A 20,525-nucleotide genomic window follows, 5' to 3' on the forward strand; every position below is an offset into this window, starting at 1 on the left:
ATCCAGACACCCTCTTCCATTTCAGGTTTCCAGCATTTGCCAACAGTGCATCTACTTTCACATAGCAGTCTTGTACTAGGTGATGACCTAAATGACTCTGGAGCTCTGCATCTTTCTTTCATACCAATGTGATGTCACCAGACTGCAGCTGCCAGTCAGAGGGGTCCCTGGATCTGTCTTCCAGCAAGCGACCCCTGCCATGCTCAGTCACTTGATGGGAGCTGCCCAGAGGATCCCTGCTGTTAGTGGATACTCAGCGGTGGACCACGGAAATGGGAATGGGGCTTTTCAATCAACTTAGCTACTTGAAGCATGAAATCTGAGGGGCATGTGTCAATGGTCACCATGGTGAAGTCAAGGACAACTAACATTTCTGGTTTGAGTTACTGCAGCTTGATGGTACAGGCAAAGACAGTAAGACAGGGTTGTGGACTCACCAGCTCACTCAGCAGCCAAATGACAAAGAAGATGCCATTTTGAGTGTTTTGTGGCATATGGATAATTCCTAGCACAAGGTCAGGTGGGGTGTGATTAGGTTTATTTTTGAACTCACACAATTTCAGGTACTCATGTAGGATATGACCAGTTAAGTTAGAAATTTACTTCTGTGGCTACAAGGAGGGGTCAGAGCTATGGGTGCAGACATGGGACTCATTTATTCCCTCAAAAAGTGTTCCTGGAAGTGTGCATTTACAGAGTACAGGCACCTTACAAGGCCCCTGTGGAGCCCTTCCTAATCCCATTCTGTTTACCCTCTTCAGAGGTGACCTCTGCCCTGAGCTTGTTTTCATCTTTTCTGCCTTTTCGTTCTCATCTTTTCTACATTATTTCATATTCCTAATTATTCATTGTTTAGTCTTGCATCACTGGGTCTTTTAATTTAGGATACCAATTATAATGTGTCTGGTTTGTGCTCAAATGTTATGCCACTGAGATTCATCCCTGTGGTTGCACTTAGGAGCTGTGTGGCTGTTGCCATTGCTCTGTAGTATTCCACCACAATAGTATGTCTCTATATGATCACCTGTTCCTCTGTTGATGGGATTTTAGTTGTTTTCTCTTTAGAGGATTTACACAGAGTGCTGCAAAAAAAGATTCTGGGACATGATTTCTGGTACCCTTGGGCAAGAGTTCTCCATGGCAGTGCCTTCCGTCATTTGAGACACTTAGTCCCAGGACAGCCATTCAGCATCCCCTGGATTTGTGGCCTGCGGCCATTAGTGGCCTTGCTGTCTTTCTGCTGTAAGGGAAACAAGCATTATTTTCCATGTGGGCCTTTCAACAAGGGAAGTGAATCTGTGTTTATACCTGGGAATGGAATTGTTGACTCATAGGAAAAGCACATCATATCATATCATGATATCATATCATAATTTCTTTTTTTAAGGTTTACTTATTTATTTGAAGGGCAGAATTACAGAGAGGCAGAAGCAGAAGAAGAAGCAGAGAGAGAGAGAGAGAGAGATCGTCCATCCACTGGTTCAATCCCCAATTGGCCACAACACCTGGAACTGTGCCCATCTGAAACCAGGAGCCAGGAGCTTCTCCCAGGTCTCCCACGCAGCTGCAGGGGCCTAAGGACTTAGGGCATCTTCCACTGCTTTCCCAGGCACATTAGCAGAGAGCTGGATTGGAAGTGGAGCAGCCAGGACTTGAAGTGGCGCTATGCCACAGCGCTGGCTCCCGTACTGTCTTTTTTTCCAAATGATTGTGCTAATTTATATTGCTATCTGGAGTCTTTCAATGTTTTCAATTGGTCTAAATCCTCATCAACATTTAATATTAGAAAAGAATAGAACTTTTGTCTATCTGGTGAACATGAAATATACCATCTCGGTTTCTATGTGGAGTTCCTTGAATGGCAACGAGATTGGCCATTTCTCAAATGTACAGGCCAATCTGCCCTTTTGGAAATATTATCTTTCCTTGGTCTCCATTGCTGCTTTACTATTATTTTAACTCTATTTTTGAAAATTTATTTATTTTTAATTCTAAGGCAGAGTAACACCCACACACGCACACACTCACACACATACACAAAAAGGGAGAGAGAGAGAGAGAGAGAGAGAGAGAGAGAGAGAGAGAGAGAGAGAGAGAGAGAGAGAAATACTTTCTGGTTCACCCTCCAAAGGATTGCAATGGCTAGAGCTGTGCCAGGTTGAAGCCAGGCGACAGGCACTCCATCCAGGTCTCACATATGGGTGACAGGGGCCAAGGATTTGGGCCATTTTCTGCTGCCTTTCCAGGCAAATTAGCAGGGAGCTTGATAGGAAGCATAATAGCAGTGACTTAAACTGGCACTCTGATATGGGATGTTATTGTCACAAGCAGTTTAATCTGCTTCATCACAATGCTGGCTCTGGCTTCAACTCTTTCTCTTATTTATTTATTTATTTGAAAGTCAGAGCTACAGAGAGGCAGAGAGAGAGAGAGAGAGAGAGAGGTCTTCCATCCACTGGTTTACTCTTCAGATGGCCGCAACGGCCAAAGCTGCACCGATCCGAAGCCAGGAGCCAGGAGCTTGTTCTGGGTCTCCCACGTGGGTGCAGGGGCCCAAGCACTTGGGCCATCCTCCACTGCTTTCCCAGGCCATAGTAGAGAGCTGGATCAGAAGTGGAACAGCCAGGACTCGAACCAGCACTCATATGGGATGCTGGCACTGCAGGCCAGGGCTTTAACCCGCTGGGTCACAGAGTCGGCCCCCTTTTTTTCCTTTTTAAAAAGACTTATTTATTTATTTGAAAAGCAGAGTTACAGAGAGGGAGAGGCACAGAAAGGTCTTCCATCTGCCAGTTCACTCCCCAGATGGCTGCAACTTCCAGAGCAGGTCTAGGCCAAAGCAAGGAGTTTCATCTGGGTCTCCCATGTGGGTGGCAGGGGCATAAGTACTCGATCAATCTTCTGCTTCTTTTTGCGGGCCACTAACAGGGAGCTGGATTGGAAGTGGGGCAGCTGGGACATGAACTGGCACCCATATGTGATTCTGGCATCACAGGCGGTAGCTTTATCCACTACATCACAGCACCGGGCCCCTTATCTGCTTTTTAAAACATAAGCATCATTTATTTTCATCTTATTTTGAAAAACAGACACAGAGAGAGAGAGAGAGAGAGAGAGAGCCAGAGGGAGATCTTACATTATCTGGTTCACTCTCTAGATGTTTGCCAATAGCAGGGGCTTGTCCATATCATGGACAGGAGCCCAAAACTCTGTCCAGGTCTTCCATGTGGTAGCAGGACCCCCAGTAATTCATCTATCTCTTGCTGCATTCCAGGGTATGCATCAGCAGGAAGCTGGAATCAGAAGGAGTCAGTACTCCAACCAGGCACTTAGACATGGGATGAGGGTGTCCCAAGTCGTGGTTTACCCCATGCAACAAATGCCTGCCTCAGGAAATTTCTTTTAAATATCAGAGGACAGGGGCCAGCGCTGTGTCATAGTGGGTAAAGCTGCCGCCTGTAGTGCCAGCATCTCATATGGGCGCGGGTTCGAGTCCTGGCTTCTCTACTTCTGATCCAGCTCTGTACTATGGCCTGGGAAAGCAGTAGTAGATAGCCCAAGTCCTTGGGCCCCTGCACCCACGTGGGAGACCCAGAACAAGCTCCTGGCTTTGGATCGGTGCAGCTTTGGCTGTTGCGGCCATCTGAGGAGTAAACCAGTGGATGGAAGACCTCTCTCTCTTTCTCTCTCTCTCTCTCTCTCTCTCTCTCTCTGCCTCTGCCTTTAAAATAAATAAATAAATCTTTAAAGAAAAAAAGATCAGAGGACAAATATTTTTGGCTTTGTGGACCAAGAGGGAAAAACAAGGAAAAAAGTATTTACTTATAGATTACTTGAAAAAGTTTGTGGAAATTGGAATTAAAATAGTTTATTTGGGTGCAAAAAGCTTTGGAAATCCATGCATAATTTTGTCATAGTATGCATTTTCCATGTACTTTTTGAAGCACTTTTGTATACATGTTTAAAATGTAAACATCATTTTTCGTTTGCAAGCCATCCAAAATGCAGGTGGTGGAAGTGAGAATTTGGCCTAGTAATTAGGATGCTAGTTGAGATTCCAGCATCCCATACTGCAGTGCCTGGATTCAATTCTTGGATCCTTTCTTGATTCCAATTTCCTGCTGAATCAACCCAGGAAGTCAGTGGTGGCTCAAATGATGGGGTCCCTGCCATGCAAGGTGAGAAACCTGGATTGAGTTCCTGGATCCTGGTTCCAATATAGCACAGCTATTGCTATTGTAGGAACTGATGGAGTGAACCAGCAGATAGGACCCGTGTTCCTCTCTCTGTCTATCTGACTCTCCAGGAAATATTTTTTAAGGATTTATCTTTATTTATTTGAAAGGCAGAGCTACAGACAGAGGTAGAGACAGAGAGAAAGGTCTTCCATCTGCTGGTTCACTCCCCAGATGGCTGCAATGGCCAGAGCTGTGCCAATCCGAAGCCAGGAGCCATGAGCTTCTTCTGGGTCTCCCATGTGGGTGCAGGTGCCCAAGGACTTGGGCCATCTTCTACTGTTTTCCCAGGCCATAGCAGAGAGCTGGATAGGAGGTGGAGCAGCCAGGATTTGAACCAGCACCCATATGGGATTCCAGCACTTCAAGCCGGGACTTTAATCCACTGAGTCACAGCACCTGCCCCGGAAATATTTTTTTTTAAATGAAGAAATGCAGAGGCTGGTGCTGTGGTACAGTAGGTTAATCCTCCACTTGTGGGATTGACATCCCATATGGGTGCTGGTTCTAGTCCTGGCTTTTCCTGCTATGGCCTGGGAAGACAGTGGAAAGTGACTCAAGCACTTGGGCCTCTGAACCCGCACGGGAGACCAAGAAGAAGCTCCTGGCTTCTGACTTCGAATTGGTGCAGCTCTGGCTATTGTGGCCATTTGGAAAGTGAACCAGCAGATGGAGGACTTTCTCTCTGTCTCTCCCTCTCACTGTCTATAACTCTGCCTATTAAATAAATAAAATAAAATCTTAAAAAATTTTAAGAAAAGGAGGTGGTGATTTTTATTTGACCTGTGGGCCCCAGTTTAATAACCTCTGGTTTTGACCACTTCCTTCTAAACAGAAAGCTTCCCAACTGGTACCTCAGCGGGCCTTAATCTTTCCAGTTCCACACCTTTGCTTCTGCTCTCCTACTGGGCATCTGTACTTTACTGTTGCACGTGCACCTCAGGTTCAATGTGTTCAAAGTACAATTCATCTCTCAGCAAATCATTTCCGTTTCCTGAATCCCCTAGTTTTGCTCGTGGTGTCATGATTTTCTTGGTCATTCAGGTTCAAAATCTCAGTCCTCTGATTTTTCTTACTTCTCTAAACTTTTGGCAGGGTCACTTTCTAACCATCTGTTGAAAACGTCCTCTTTTTTTCCTTGCATGCATTCTGTTGTGTTCCAAGCCTTCAGAATCTCTTGCCTGGAAAGCTGTCACAGCCCCTCGCTGGACTCCGTGTGTCCAGTCAGAGCCCCAGACTCTACACTGCAGTCAGGGATTTTTTTTCTTCTTGGGATTGACTTCAGTTTCTTCAAAGACTCTCAGGACGATGGATGTTAATGCTTTAAATGTTTGGGAGACTTCTCCAGCGAAGCCATATACTCCAGGGCTTTTCTTTGTTGACAGGGTTTTGGTTACTGATTCAATCTCCTTTACTCATCGTTTATCCAGATTTTCCATTGCTTCATGATTCAGTCTTGGCAGGTTGTGTGTTTCTAGGAATTTGTCATTTCTCCTAGGTTATTCTTTTTTTTTTAGCATATGATTGTACTATTCTATAATCCTTTTTATTTCTGTGGCATTGATTTTAACATATCCTCATTACTTTTGATTTTTTTTTTTAATGTCTTCCTTCTCCTTTTCTCAATCTAGCTAAGAATTTGTCAGTTTGGTTGATCTTTTCTAAACACTAATTCATATTTTTGTTGATTTTTTCTATTGTTTTTCTATATCATTTATATTGAATCTAATCTTAATTATTTCCTTCCTATTTCTATTTAGGTTTAGTTTGCATTCTTTTTTTCTCATTCTTGAAGATGTAAAGTTAAGTTGTTTATTTGAGACTATTCCTCTTTATTGATATATGTATTTATAGCTATAAAATTCCATGTTAGCATGGCTTTGAATGATAATAACTGCAATGATAGTTAGTGTTTTGGTATCATTATTAAGTAAAATAGCAAAAGCACTTGGAAGCCTCCACAATTGATCTGCTCAGTCAAATGATGACTAAGTAACTAATGAGCAGGTAGTTACAGGGTGTGCATACTCTGAACACAAGGATGACTCACACCCCAGGAGGGACACATGACACGAGATTTCATTGTGCTACTCAGAAAAACATGTTATTTAAAATTTAGGCATTGCTTTCACATCCTTGAATCCAAGATGACAAAGTAAAGAAGGAACAACAGCCATGCCAGAAAGGGCCACAGCCTATTTTGCTGCAAGAACTGCAGTGGATGTGTTCCCCAAGGACAAGGCCATTAAGAAGTTCATCATGGGGGCCGGCGCCGTGGCTTAACAGGCTAATCCTCCGCCCAGCACACCGGGTTCTCATCCCGGTTGGGGTGCCGGATTCTATCCCAGTTGCCCCTCTTCCAGGCCAACTCTCTGCTATGGCCAGGGAAGGCAGTGGAGGATGGCCCAAGTCCTTGGGCCCTGCACCCGCATGGGAGACCAGGAGAAGCACCTGGCTCCTGGCTTTGGATCAGCGTGATGCGCAGGCCGCAGCAGCCATTGGAGGGTGAACCAACGACAAAAAGGAAGACCTTTCTCTCTGTCTGTCTCTCTCTCACTATCCACTCTGCCTGTCAAAAAAAAAAAAAAAAGAAGAAGTTCATCATGGGGGCTGGCACCATGGCTCACTTGGTTAATCCCCTACCTGTGGTGCTGGCATCCCATATGGGCGCTGGGTTCTAGTCCTGGTTGCTCCTCTTCCAGTCCAGCTCTCTGCTGTGGCCTGGGAAGGCAGTGGGGGATGGCCCACGTGCTTGGGCCCCTGCACCCACATGGGAGACCAGGAAGAAACAACTGGCTCCTGGCCTCGGATTGGTGCAGCGCCGGCCATGGCGGCCATTTGGGGAGTGAGCCAACGGAAGGAGGACCTTTCTCTCTGTCTCTCTCTCACTGTCTATAACTCTACCTGTCAAATAAATTAAAAAAAAAAGAAGTTCATCATTTGAAACACAATAGAGGCTGCAGCCATCAGGGATATCTCACATATGAGTGTCTTTGATGTAAGTATGAGTCCCAAGCTGTATGTGAAGTTACATTATTTTGTGAGTTGTACCATTCACATCAACGTAGTCAGAAATTTGTCTCAAGAAGCCTGGCAGGACTGAACACTACCACCCTGATTTAGACCTGTAGGTGCTGCCCATGGCCGCCCCCAAAGCCCATGTAAGGAGCTTAGTCTCTAAGGGCTGGAAAAAATAGTCTGAAAAAAATAATGTGGAAACTAATGCTTAAAAATTAAAACAGGCATTCTTTATTTATGGAATTTTCCATGTGATATTTTCAGGCTGTTGTTGACCATGAGGAGTTGAAAGTGTGGAAGGTGAAAGTGTAGATAAAAGGGAACTATTTTACACTAAATATGAAGAACTGCTAGGAATAAATTAACTATTTATTTATGTTTTCCTTTTTTGGTGTGTGTACTAGACTGATGCATGCATAAATAAATATAAATGAGATTTTTCAATCAAAACACATAAAAATCCCAAATTATTAGAAAAACCTCAACATAACCATTGACCCAATTACACTACCCCAGGCAGTGTACCCTGAAAAGTCATTTATAAGAAAAAATATCTATCTACAAAGGAAGTTGGTCACAGAATTCGTTCTGACTCTTCTTTGGGTTATGGAGCGCTGTAGCGAAATGCCACAGGCTGGGTGTATTAAACAACAGAAATAAATTTTCTTATAGTTCTGGAGGCTAGAAGATCAAGATCAAGCTGTCAGAAAATTCAGTTCTGGGTGAAGGTACTCTCCTGGCTTGCAGATGGCTGTCTTCTTGCTGTGTCCTCACATGGCTGGGAGACAGAGAACTCTAGTGTCTCTTCTTGCAAGGCCACCAGTCCTACTGGATTAGAGACCCACCCTCTATCAACATTGGTTACCGCCCTCAAGGCCCTATGTCCAAACATAGTCACCTTGGGGGTTAGGACTTCAACATGTGGGCTTTGGAGGCAGATGTTTCGGTCCATACCTGCAGCCCTTGGAGGATCTGGGGAAAGCTCTGTACACTGTCCCCGGGTGACTGCCCACACAACTCTGCACACCAGTTCAGGAAGTTCATGGAGCCCGGGCTGACGACCACTGTTCCCGGCCACCTTCCTCTTTCACAGAGGGAGACACGGAGGTTCAGCAGGAGGAAGTGCTGTTCGGCAGGTTGCAGGCAGGCAGGGCACCTGACTGCTCATCCAGAGCCTGCCCGCCCTCCCTGCCCTCTCAGCTTGCTCCAGAACTTATGAGAGCGCAAAGTCGTCCTGGGTGGCCCAGCTCAGCTGCAGTGGATGGGATAAAGCGCACAGCTGCTTCTCTACCTGGGGGGCTCGGGTGGGTGAAGCAGGCTCTGCGTGTATCTGAAAGCACACAGCATAATCGCAGGGCTCAGAGCTTCAAGAGGTTTGGAAGAAACGGCACCACTTCCACATCACTACAGACAACGCCTGTCTGTGAGGAGGTGGAGTGGCTGCTCCTTTTGCAAAGGCTGGGCTGAAGGACACAACAGAGAATGAGGAGGCACAGCCGTGAACCACCTGGTGCCCTTGACACGGCATGGCCCCTGTGAACACTCAGACCCCTCACCTGTACACAGTCCGCAAGTTGGCCTATGAGAGTTTCCCCCAAGAGTTCTTCTAGCTCTGATATTCTGTGCTTCCATGATTCCGGGGAAGGATCCATGGAGGAGAAAATTAGTTGAGGCCTTTGGATCTGAGAATTAAGGGCAAAACATTAAAAAAAGTCTCCTGATAGTATAATAGATTTGGCAATAATGATGCAATTTAAAATGACGGAAACACCTAACAAAAATCAGAAAACATCCTTAAAGCACTTAAGGTTTCATTTACAGTAATGTTTACACATGAAGAGTACCTTTATTTTTGCTTCAAACCTACCCTTACGTATGGGAGATGACTTACAGCAGCTGGGCTTCTCAATAAAGGGATCAGAGATGGAACGGTCATGGTAATGAGAAATGAGGTTTACATTTAGGCAAGGGCCTGGCCTCTGAGAATCATTTTCACTTAATTTCATCAGTTGACGAAATAAATAACCACGACACTCTTCCTTTTTTTTTTTAATAGTTAAGAGATTTTATTTCTAATTGCTATAATTACAGTGCTTGTCGAAATGGAAACTGAAAACAAGTATACAAAACAGTTGATCACTAATCGTGTATTGAAAGCAGTAAGAGGTTCCACGACACCAAATAAAACAGTTCTGAGGTTTTCCCCAAGATAAATTTAACAGCTGCAGCTTCTTCAGTGTTTATCAAAATACAAAAGAAAAAAAGTAGAGGTCTTTTTCGATGGCAAATCGGACCCTTGCAGGCTGAGGGAGAGAAAGCTACTTCACACATGGAGGTGGGGGTGCTTCCGGGGGCTGTGGCTGTAGAAGGGGCCAACCCTCTCAGCTTGTATGCGCTCCTGCTGGTGAGACCCCACACATCCCGCCAACGTGTCTGAGCAAGTGCGTGAGCAAGTGGGTGCCAGGAACGACAGGCTCCTACTCCTGCGGCGTGCTTCACCAAGTGGGGCCTGAGGGGAGAGTTGGATGCCCTGGCCTCCCAGCCCCCTTCCCCAGGTGACCATGTGAGCAGGAGCACAAGCACAAGGCTATGGAATGCAGGGTGACCCAGAGACAGCCATGCAGAGTGCATCATGGGGTGGTTTTGTCCCCAAAGGGGAGCAGACGATCCGATGGACCAGCACTCGGGCTGTTACTGCAAACCCCACACTAGGCAGTCTCCCTGCTGTGTGTTCCAGTGTTCTCCTCAGCTTGTATTTTAAACTGTTTTTAAAAATGCACTGAGTTCGGATTAAAACCAACCACTAAATGGATCTCAGCAGATCTAACACCCAGAGGGACATCTAGCTCTTAACACAGCCACCTGCTCCTGGAGGGCAGGTGTCAATGTGCCCAAATCCCTTCTCAGTACTAAACAGTGAGTTGATTTTTTTTACAATAAAAAAAAGCTGAGTAATATTGCATAGGAGTACCAGAAACTGCCTCAGTGGAAACAGAAACTATTTACATTAAATAAGAACCTGGCTGCAGGCTGCGTCTGCACAGGGACAGCAGGGTGCGATGCACACTGTGACCCACCCATGGAGACAGCTTCTGGCACTCAGCACCACAGAGTCGCACGTTTGCCACATGAGAGGAAAGCGGAGGGTGGAGAGGAGGAGCTGGGGAAGGGGGATACTCATTCACTTCTGGTTCCGGAGCTGATTGGACAGCCAGTCCAGTCCTTCATAGAGCCCGTCCCCGCTGGTGGCGCAGGTGGCCTGAATGTACCAGTTCCTGTGGCGTAGGGAGTGCAGCCCCAGCTTGTCTGTGATTTCAGCTGCGTTCATGGCATTTGGGAGGTCCTGCTTGTTGGCAAACACCAGGAGGACTGCGTCTCGCAGCTCATCCTCAGCCAGCATCCTCATGATCTCCTCCCGGGCCTCGTTCACTCGCTCTCTGTCATTGCTATCCACCACAAAGATCAAGCCTTGGGTGTTCTGGAAGTAGTGGCGCCACAGTGGCCGAATCTTGTCCTGGCCACCCATGTCCCACATGGTGAAGCTGATGTTCTTGTATCCAACAGTCTCCACGTTGAAACCTATGGTGGGGATGGTGGTCACGATCTCACCGAGCTTCAGCTTGTACAGAATGGCCATCTTCCCTGCAGCATCCAGGCCCACCATCAGAATGTGCATTTCCTTTTTGCCAAAAAGGCCTTTGAAGAGGTTTGCAGATATTCCCCATGGTTGTGCACACGTGGAAGCTACAAAAGCCAGAGACCTCGGCAGCGGCTGCTCGGAGCCAGGCGTTGGTTGTGCTCCCCACCACGACACTCTTCCTATTTGACCCTGTCAATACCACAAACCAGTGACAGCCTTCCCTGTTGCCACTTGGTGGGGAGCACAAGACCAGTAACAAAAGCTGGGGAAACTCTGGGCTGGAGGCTGACTTTTCAGAAAATTCTTCTACCTTTGCTCCCCGCAGGCGAGAAGGCCTTGGAGGGCTGCGTACACCACCTGCTGGTTGTCTGCCTGTCCTTCCTCAAATAGAGGCTTCCGGCAACACCTCCGTAGCCTCAGTCTGTGCCTGGAGGAAGAAATGAGGAGGAAAAGTCGCTGCTGGAGAAACTGCGTGAGCGGGGAGAAAGACGGTGTTGAGTTGGCAGAAGGGCAAGCGATACACAGCCGATCAGAGTAAAAGTCACCACCACCACCACCATCTATCTGGTCATAAATAGCCCTCAGTCCAGTGGCAGACAGCAAAGAGCAGGACAAACTCAAGGTGTGAAATCCAGAGCAGTTGCCACTCACTTGTCGCCCAACAGCCTTAATGCCACTGCCCTCAGCTGGTCACATGTAGGTATTACAATCCAGGCACTTAAATTCAATTTTACTTTTAACTGAAGCATGCTTGCTGCACATACTAATGGGGTCCAGTGTGAAATTTTGGCAGAGGTGTTCACTGTGTAACGGTAAGATCAGGGTCATTACCATCTATCATTTCTTTCTGCTGAGAAGATTCAAAATCCTTCTTTCTAGGTATTTTGAAATATATACCAATGTTAACTATAGTCACTCTACTGAACTGTAGAACAACGGAATGTATTTATCCTATCTCATTGTATTCTTGGACCCGATAACAAGGCCATGGAAGTGACAAGTCTCCTCTATGATACTGTAACCAAGCATAGCCTCTCCATGGGTTTTGAGCCCAAATTACAATTAAATTCTACATGAAAATACCCAAAAATGGCATATCTATAAAAACTGAGGTTGCTGTTATAATTTGTTGGCAGATGTCAGTGTGAATAATGTCATCTAATTTATAGAAATAGCTCTGTTAAAATCAAGTAAATAATTTTAATTATTCTTCTGGTTGTAAAATATTTAAAATATGTTTGCCAGGATGTTATTTTATTCAGCGCTATTTTTCTTTATTTATAGTGAATTATGACACACATGAAGGAAACATCACAACATGTATGTACAGTTTAAGTAGTAATTGCAAAGTGCACCTCTATGGAGACCCTCCATCCCTGGTCACAAAAGAGTATCACCTCCAGCACCCGTTGTTCCTGGGGTGGCCCTGCCTGATCTCAGTCACTTTCCTGCTCCAGGAGGAAACACACTTCCTTACTTTATGATCATCCTTTCCTTATTATCCTAGATACCCATCCTTAGATGATATGGGGTGGTACTGCTTGCTGTTTACAGTCATATGAATGAAGTAATTAAATATTACTTACTTCTCTAACTCCATGTTATCGCTGTAAGATGCATTCCTATTGTTCTGTGTAGTGATACTTTCTACATTTCCACTACCAAACTGGTATTCATTGCGTGCATATTCCACAATTTATGGTTCCAGACCAATGAAAGTGCAATATTGTGTTGTTGCCATATTTAGAACTGGGTGATCACAAAAATACTGTTCTCCTACCCTTGTTGCAGCAAGTAAAGTTGCGCTGGCAGGGATAAATGGCAGATTAAAGGGTACCCTTAAAAGAGGATTGCTGAAAATTAATGAGAAGTTAGAAAAAGAACAGCAACATAAACTCAAGGAAAAACAGGTTAAAGAAACAAAGGTAAAAGTCAAAATCAGGGAATGAAACTATCATACAATGGAAAAGATAAGAAAACCAGAATTGGTTGCTTGGAGAAAGAATGAAATTGGTGAAACTCCGGTTAGACTGGTCAAGACAACAAGTGAGAAGGGAAAAAATGTAGAAATCACCCAAAATGTTGAAGACATCAAAAAATGAGAATATTATATATAAAAACCGGATATTCATGCATTGCCTATGCAGTAACAGAGAAGAGATTGATAATTAAATACAAAAGGAGTATGGTGCCGTGACAATGGACTGATCTGGAACAGTGCCCTGACCGCAATGTCAGTGTTAACATCACGAGTCTTTAAATAGCCTGAAATCAAGAATCTCCTAAAGGTGGGTGCTGGGAAGGACAGCTAAAACTATGCAGTGTTTTTTAAAAGATGTACTTATTAGGGCTGGTGCCATGGCTCACTTGGTGAATCCTCTGCCTGCGGCGCCGGCATCCCATATAGGTGCCAGGTTCCTGTCCCGGTTGCTCCTCTTCCAGTCCAGCTCTCTGCTGTGGCCCAGGAAGGCAGTGGAGGATGGCCCAAGTGTTTGGGCCTCTGAATCCACATGGGAGACCTGGAAGAAACAACTGGCTCCTGGCTTCGGATGGGCGTAGGTCCGGCTGTAGCGGTCATTTGGGGAGTGAACCAATGGAAGGAAGACCTTTGTCTCGCTCTCTCTCACTGTCTAACTCTAGCTGTCAAATTTAAAAAAATGTACTTATTTATTTATTTTTAAAAGATTTTATTTATTTGAGAGGTAGAGTTACAGACAGTGAGAAGGAGAGACAGAAAGAAAAGTCTTTCTTCCATTGGTTCACTACCTAAATGGCTGCAACTGCCGGAACTGTGCTGATCTGAAACCAGGAGTCAGGTGCTTCTTCCTGGTCTCCCATGTGGGTTCAGAGGCCCAAGGTCTTGGACCATCTTCTACTGCTTTCCCAGACCATAGCAGAGAGCTAGACTGGAAGAGGAGCAGCCAGGACTCGAACCAGGGCCCATATGGGATGCTGGCACTGCAGGCTTTTTTTTTTTCCCCAAAAGTCAATGGCATTTAATTCTCCAGATTAAAACGAGGCAGGGAAAGGCCACAGGCATACACACAGTGGGGTCCATGAGGGGCGAGTGAGGGTACCCGTCCGTGGGGTCACATCTCGTCCAGCCCGTAGTCCTCCTCTGGGAAGTCCCCCACCATCACAACTGATGGCTTGACAAAGGCACCGTACTTGGCCTGGCATTCGAAGTAGCGTTTTCCATTCACACTGCCATTGTTTTTCCCTAGTGGCTCATCGTAACGGACACTGATCCAGTAGCCAGGCTTGAAATCTGTGAGTCCGACATCCATGACGGTGCCCCGGCGAGGGGACTGTCCGGGCGCGCGCACTTCGCAGCGGCTGCCCACGGAGATGGCGCTGGCTTGGTCCTTCTCCTGGGCGAGGCGCTGGGCGGCCTCCGCCTCTTGCTGGGCTCGCTCCTCTTCGTTGTAGCGGCCTAGCTTGCTGCGCTTCAGGAAGGAGCGCACCGAGTCTTGCCTCTGCTCATAGGCTTCTTGTGAGATCTTGTATTTCTCCACCCTGGACATGTCCTTGTACTCCCCGAGGCGGGCGCCGCTGTGGTCAATGACATGGATGCGGCAGCTGTCGTCTACGGGGTAGGAGCCTAGCAGCGCATCCTCCTGATCCAACTTGCTGTAGAATTTGTCGTCGACTCCATACAGCTCCAGCTCCATGCAGGAAGCAGGGCTGCCCACCACCAGCTCCAGTTTGCACTTGAATTCCGCGAGTGGTGAGGCTGCGACTGTAGCACTTCTCCGAGCGGAAGCTGTTGAGGGAGCTGCTGATGAAGATGGTCACCGTGGGCGCCGATATCCCCGCCACCTCCATCTCACCGCACCCTGCAACGGCCCGCGACCCGGCTCCACCGCCTCACACCGGCTCCGCAGACACCGCCTCTGCCTCTGGGCTATTAGCCCCGCCCCCGCTCCCGGGTCCGACCAATCCACGAGCGCCCACGAGGCGGCTCCGCCAATCCCCGCTGTCTCTCCTCCACCGCCAGGAAGAGGACGCTCCCGCAGTCTTAGACGGGCCCAGCCAATCCTGAGAGGTCTTCCATGGTTCACAGTCCTCCCAATCGCGCCCCAGGAAACGGCCAGGGCGGCCTGGCGGGGGCTGAAGCCGAGGGCAGAGACTGGCAAGACTCACGCACGTCCGCCAGGGCTAAACCCGGCCTTCAGCCGAGCCAAGCGCAATGGCTTCTTCCAGTGCTGCTCAGGGCCTCGCGGGTGACATTGCCCATTGTCCTGGATCCGGCTCTGGTTCTGAGGAGGCGACGTCCTTGCATTTATTTATTTGAAACACACACACACACAGAGAGAGAGAGAGAGAGAGAGAGAGAGAGAGAGAGAGAGGTCTTCCATGTGCTGCAATTGACTGCAACGGCCGGAGCTACGCCAATCAGAAGCCTCGAGCTAGGAGCTTCTTCCCGGTCTCCCACGTGGGTGCAGGGGCCCAAGTACTTGGGCCATCTTCTACTGCTTTCCCAGGTCATAGCAGAGAGCTGGATGGGAAGAGGAGGAGCAGCTGCGACTTGAACCAGTGCCCATATGGAAGGCCAGTGCCGCAGGCGGAGGATTAACCTCCTGTGCCACAGCACTGGCCCCAGAGGGCCACTTTTCTGTCATAATTTCCTGGAGACCACCATTCCCCAGGTTCGCTGTTCTGAGCAGCCCGGATATCTGGGGCGTGGCCCCCTCCTTGGTTTCTCCTGAGTTTCTTCCTGGAGTGCTAGCATTTCCCTTGCTTGCCAGCCAATCCTACTCCAGCCGCCCTCTGTTCACCTTAGCCTTTTCTTCCTTTCTTTCCCATGTATGCAGCTGTCATTGCTTTTCTCTCACAGATCCTCCCCTGAATGGTCTCCAGGGAAGGCCTGGAGGGCGTGAAGGCCCCTTACTTGTGGGATGTCAAAATCCTGGCTGCTCTGGGTCTACACCCGAGAAGCCTGCCCTGCTAGAGCAGGCCGGTTACAGAGCAGGGCAGAGTGGGTCCTTAAGGAATCTGCTATCATCCACATCAAGCAGGTCCCTGCCATCCCTACCTGTGTCTGCAAAATGCTACTGTTTTGGCCATCGGCGGAGTGAATCATCGGATGGAAGACCTTTCTCTCTGTTTCTCCCTCTCACTGTCTGTAACTCTAGCTCTCAGATAGATAGATAGATGGATAAATAAATGAATAAGAAAAGTGGTCCTCGTCCCAATGAAGTGTTTGTTGTGAGTCCATTCCAGGCCCGTACAACACACTTTTCCATATACCTGTATGTGCCTTTACATAACATGTACGACATTGTTGCATTTTTTACTTTATGTGTTGTTCTGAAAATGGTGTAAGCAATCAGGAGATTGCTCTGGAAATCCATTAACAGCCTCCCGTGTTCCTTTGGACTGCTGTGTTTTCATGTACTGGATGCAGGTGCCACGTTGCATTCACCTGTTTACTTTCTGATGGGAATGTAGAGGCTTCCCAGATATTCCCCTGCACCATCATCCTTGTACGTTACATCCACCAGCAATTCCATGTAACATGTATCCCAGAGGAGTGCAAGGTCATTGAGGAATGGGCGTTTTTCAGTTCTAAGATTCTCAGCTCACAGCATCAGCTGCAGAAGTAGGAGTCTGGCCTAGCAGTTAAGATATCATCTAGGATGCTCCGGATCCACAAAAAAAGGTACCTGGTTTTGATACCCAGCTCTGGCTTGTGACTCAAGGTTACGCTGTGTGAACCGTTTGAGGCAGTGGTGACAGCTACATTAGTTGAGTTCTTGCCAACCTGGTGGAAGGCCTGGATTAAAGTCTCAGCTCCTGCTCCCTGTCATAACAGGCTTTTTGGCGGTGAGGCATGGAATAGGAGACATCGTTGTCTCTGGATATCTCTGCCTTTTCTATCCCTTCTGCTTTCTCTCTCCATCTCACTCCCCTGTCTCTCAAAAATAAATTGAAAAGTTTAGAAAGAGCACCATGTCAGGAGACATACGGCATGGTATAATATTGTGCTCATATTGGAAAGCCTGATGACCTTGGAAAAGTGGCTGAACCTCTTTGTGTCTGTTTCCAACCACGTGAGAAGGCACAGATGGCAGATCCTTCAACCAAGGACAGACTTGAGGACAAGTTAACATGGATTTCCAGTGCTTAGCAGAGTGCCAGGTACATAGTATATGAGATATAATCGGTGTTTCACAGGTTCTGACAAATTACCCTCTTCAGTGGCTGCTTCTCCCTTTGTCCTCAGCAGTGGGCAAAGGCACTTGTTTGCTTACGGACTCTGCCAACATTACCATTCTTAAGCTCTTTAACTGTAGCAAACCTGGCTTGTGAAAACTGATTTTGTAAAGATTTTTTATTTATTTGAAAGCCAGAGTTACAGAGAGGCAGAGGCAGAGGCAGAGGCAGAGGCAGAGGCAGAGGCAGAGAGAGAGAGAGAGAGAGAGAGAGAAAGTCTTCTATCCGTTGGTTCACTTCCCAAGTGTGGGCAATGGCTAGAGCTGCCCAATCTGAAGCCAGGAGCTTCTTCTGAGTCTCCTTCACAGGTGCAGGGGCCCAAGGACTTGGGCCATTTTCCACTGCTTTCCCAGACCGTAACAGAGAGTTGGATGGGAAGTGGAACAGCCAGGACTCGAACTGGTGCCCATATTGGAGGCCGGCACTTCAGGCGGCGGCTTTACCCTCTATGCCACAGCGCCAGCCCCCAAAATTGATTTTTTAAAAGGATTTATTTTATTTATTTTTTTGAACAGAGGAGTTACAGAGAGAGGGAGGGGAGGAGGGAGAGAGCAAAAGCGAGAGTGCGTGCATACTCCTGCACTCGCACGTGCACACGAAATTTCAATCTTTCATCTGCTGGTTCACTCCCCAAATGGCCACAACCGTCAGTGCAGCACCAGGCAGAAGCCAAAAGCCAGGATCCAAGAGCCAGGAGCTTCTTCAGAGTCTCATAGGTTTGTGCAGGGGCCCAAGGGCTTGGGCCATCTTCCACTGCTTTCCCAGGTGCATTAGGAGGGAGCTGGATCAGAAGTGGAGCAGACTAGAACCAGCACCCATATGGGATGCCAGCTTTGTAGGCGATGGCTTAACTCATTGTGCCACAACGCTGGCCCTGAAAATTAATTTTTAATTCACACCCTTAGAATCAGTTATGGTGAGCATCTCTTGGGATTGTCGTTGACCAAAAAAATTCCTGTTTTATGAATTCACTCAGACTGGAGGAAAGTAGGGCAGATATGATAAAAGTGGTAAGCTGGCCTACCAAGTTGCTAAACCAGCTGGCCAACAAAGTGTCACGGGCTCACAGCCGTCGGCCACCTGATTACAGATCCGAATGGAGCAGTTGTGACAGTTCAGCAAAATCCTAAAACACTTGCTATGTGGGTTGCTGCGGGAAGCGTGCGCCGACTGCAAATCCTTGAAAATCGGCTTTCTTGGCCTTTTTACTATCAGAGGTAGGTCTTCTTGTGGAATGCACTCTTTCAAATTTGTCCTACTCTGAGGGTTTCACAGTCATCATTAACTTCATTCTCACATGGCCCTGAGCCAGATGCTGTAATAACCCCCCGGCCCCCGCAAGCTGTACAGTGTGGAAACAGAGGCTTCGAGATCATGCTGTTCTTCAAAAGCAGGTGCTGAGACATATGTGTCAGAAAAAAGGGGGTGGACGAGTGCTGGACACACCGTCTGCACCCCCTGATTGGCTTGCGGCCCCCTCAGTCAGAAACCATGATTGACAGCAAAGCGAGCACCCTCCTCCTTATTGGCGGAGGCATTGAGCAGAAACCTAAGAGGGAGAGTGCTGATTGGCCAGGGGCTGACCAATGAGAAGGCCGCTGCGTACCACAGAAAGCGCGCGAGGAAGCCTCACACTGGGGGGATCCCTGTGGTTACAGCTGTGCCGAGGCCTCACAGTTCCTGCCGCGAGTCTCTTCAGCTCTCCCTCAGGGAGCATTGTGACCTGGTCAGACTGTCTCCCTGGTAGACTGCCTCCCCTCAGCTCGGTCTGCCCAGACTTGCGACATGAGCTTTCACAGTAAGGTGGCTGGTTTTAGCCACAGTATCGGCCGGAAGAGCAAGGAGCCCGCCGGCCCTGGAGGCCCCGGTGCCCTGCAGACACCTGGACTCAGCATGCGTTTGAGCCAGGGTCAGGGCCAGTACCTAGGCGAGGGTGGAGGAGAGCCCCGGCCCTCCAGCCCGTAAACCCTCAAGTGGCAGTTGGAGCTGGACTCTAGGCCTGAGTCCAAGCTAGAAACGTTCCAGGCAGGAGTGGCGGTGCTCTGGGGCTTCCAACCCTTGCCTAGCACGCCCACCCCCGAAGGCGGGGTCTGTGGGTTCCAGGTCCCAGTTCGCCGAGGCGTGTGCGGCCTTCATGCAGTCGCTTGGCCACCCAGGTGCCAGGTCCACGCGTCAATCCCCGAGCGTAGCAAGCAGCGTTGCCAAAGCAGCCTCCATTTGGTGGCACACTGAGGCAGGCCCCAGTGGCAGGGGCACACTGCTCCCAAGCTGTGAGGAATCCTGCAGCCTTGTGCTGCCCCTCAGCACTTGAGCGTCCCCAGGAAAATCCGGTCCTGTGGCCGCAGCAAGGCAAGAGGCGCCAGACACCGCTTGATTTTCAACAGGGATGATCAGCGCGCCTGCGGAGAAGGCCTGGTAGGGCTGCTTTGGGACCCCAAGTCCTCCAATGAACTCAGGGATGTGCAGCCCATGAGGGTGAGCATTCACCGAAAAGGAAGAGACCAGGCTAGGGGCAGCAGTTTGAGGAACCGCCAGAGAGCCCAGATACTCGACTTCCCACGGCCAGGAGAATTTCCCTCACATTTCAGTCCCTCTCTCGGTCGCTACTCTTCAGGGTCTTGCTTGGGCCATGGAAAGACAGGCAGTGGGAGAGCTGGGTCCCTCTTCGTCTAAAAAATGCAGAGTGTGGTGTCCTGCAAGGGAGGGGGCAGGCCCACCCAGACAGGAGCTCCTGCTCCTGCTGCTGGTGTAGGGGGCCTGCCCGAGACCATTTCTGGGAAGAAAGCAGCCCAAGAGAGGAAATCCCTAAGAGTTGCCCCCGAAGTTGTTCTGGGGACAACTTTTGCTCCATGGGGGCATGGACAGTGAGCAGCTCCCGTGGATCCAGCCACCTTCCCTGCAGTCTCTGTTGTGTCACTGCTTGAGAAGCCCAGCACATCTTCCTTGCTCCCTTGAGGATCCAAACAGTCTAATCGGGGTGGCCTGGGAAGAAAAGTCCAGCCAGGGGAAAGTCCCAGCCTACTGCTGGAGATTATACCCTAAACAGAGATCCATACTCAAGGGTTCAAGTGAGTAGCCCCCCCCCCTTTTTCCTCTCTCTCTCCCTCTTCCTCTACTTCTGTTCCCTCCTCCTTTCCTACTCCCTCTTCTCTTCCCTCAGCCCACACTTCTCTGCTCTGTTCTGGACATTGGACATTCTGTCCATTATTATTCAGGGATATCACTGAGCCCGGTGTCATTGAGGTGCTAAACTGGGTTCCCCAAGGTAGGGACAACAGCCTAGAGGGTGCTTGGTTTTGCCAGGCCATGTTCTTGACACTTTGCACATTGCATTCCTTCCCAGGGAGGGGCTGGGATGGAAGGTATGGCTTCTGCCTGATTTGAATGACTTGAGTGACCTCTTGCAGATGGGCTGC

General features: G+C 48.4%; 2 protein-coding genes across 2 annotated transcripts; both read right to left on the reverse strand.

Moving 5' to 3' along the window:
• Nucleotides 1-10,172: 10,172 nt before the first annotated feature.
• Nucleotides 10,173-12,493, reverse strand: LOC133752718 (ADP-ribosylation factor 1-like). Its single transcript, XM_062183079.1, has 3 exons — nucleotides 12,480-12,493; nucleotides 11,251-11,320; nucleotides 10,173-11,082 (listed from the first exon to the last, which is right to left on the reverse strand). The coding sequence occupies exons 1-3, from the start codon at nucleotides 12,491-12,493 to the stop codon at nucleotides 10,435-10,437; spliced, it is 732 nt and encodes a 243-aa protein (XP_062039063.1). The 3' UTR covers nucleotides 10,173-10,434.
• Nucleotides 12,494-13,982: 1,489 nt separating this feature from the next.
• Nucleotides 13,983-14,718, reverse strand: LOC133753330 (tubulin-folding cofactor B-like). Its single transcript, XM_062183868.1, is given in 2 exon segments — nucleotides 13,983-14,618; nucleotides 14,620-14,718. Coding segments are annotated over 2 exon segments (735 nt in total).
• Between the last annotated feature and the right edge of the window lie 5,807 nt (nucleotides 14,719-20,525).

The sequence above is a fragment of the Lepus europaeus genome, chromosome X, assembly GCF_033115175.1.
Source record: "Lepus europaeus isolate LE1 chromosome X, mLepTim1.pri, whole genome shotgun sequence".
Taxonomy (NCBI): domain Eukaryota; kingdom Metazoa; phylum Chordata; class Mammalia; order Lagomorpha; family Leporidae; genus Lepus; species Lepus europaeus.

Excerpts from the sequence above, each read along its gene's own strand:
- LOC133752718 (XM_062183079.1), bottom strand. Across the intron at positions 11,083-11,250 it reads GACAGGCAGACAACCAGCAG|GGTCAAATAGGAAGAGTGTC; the intron begins GTGGTGTACGCA and ends TGGTATTGACAG.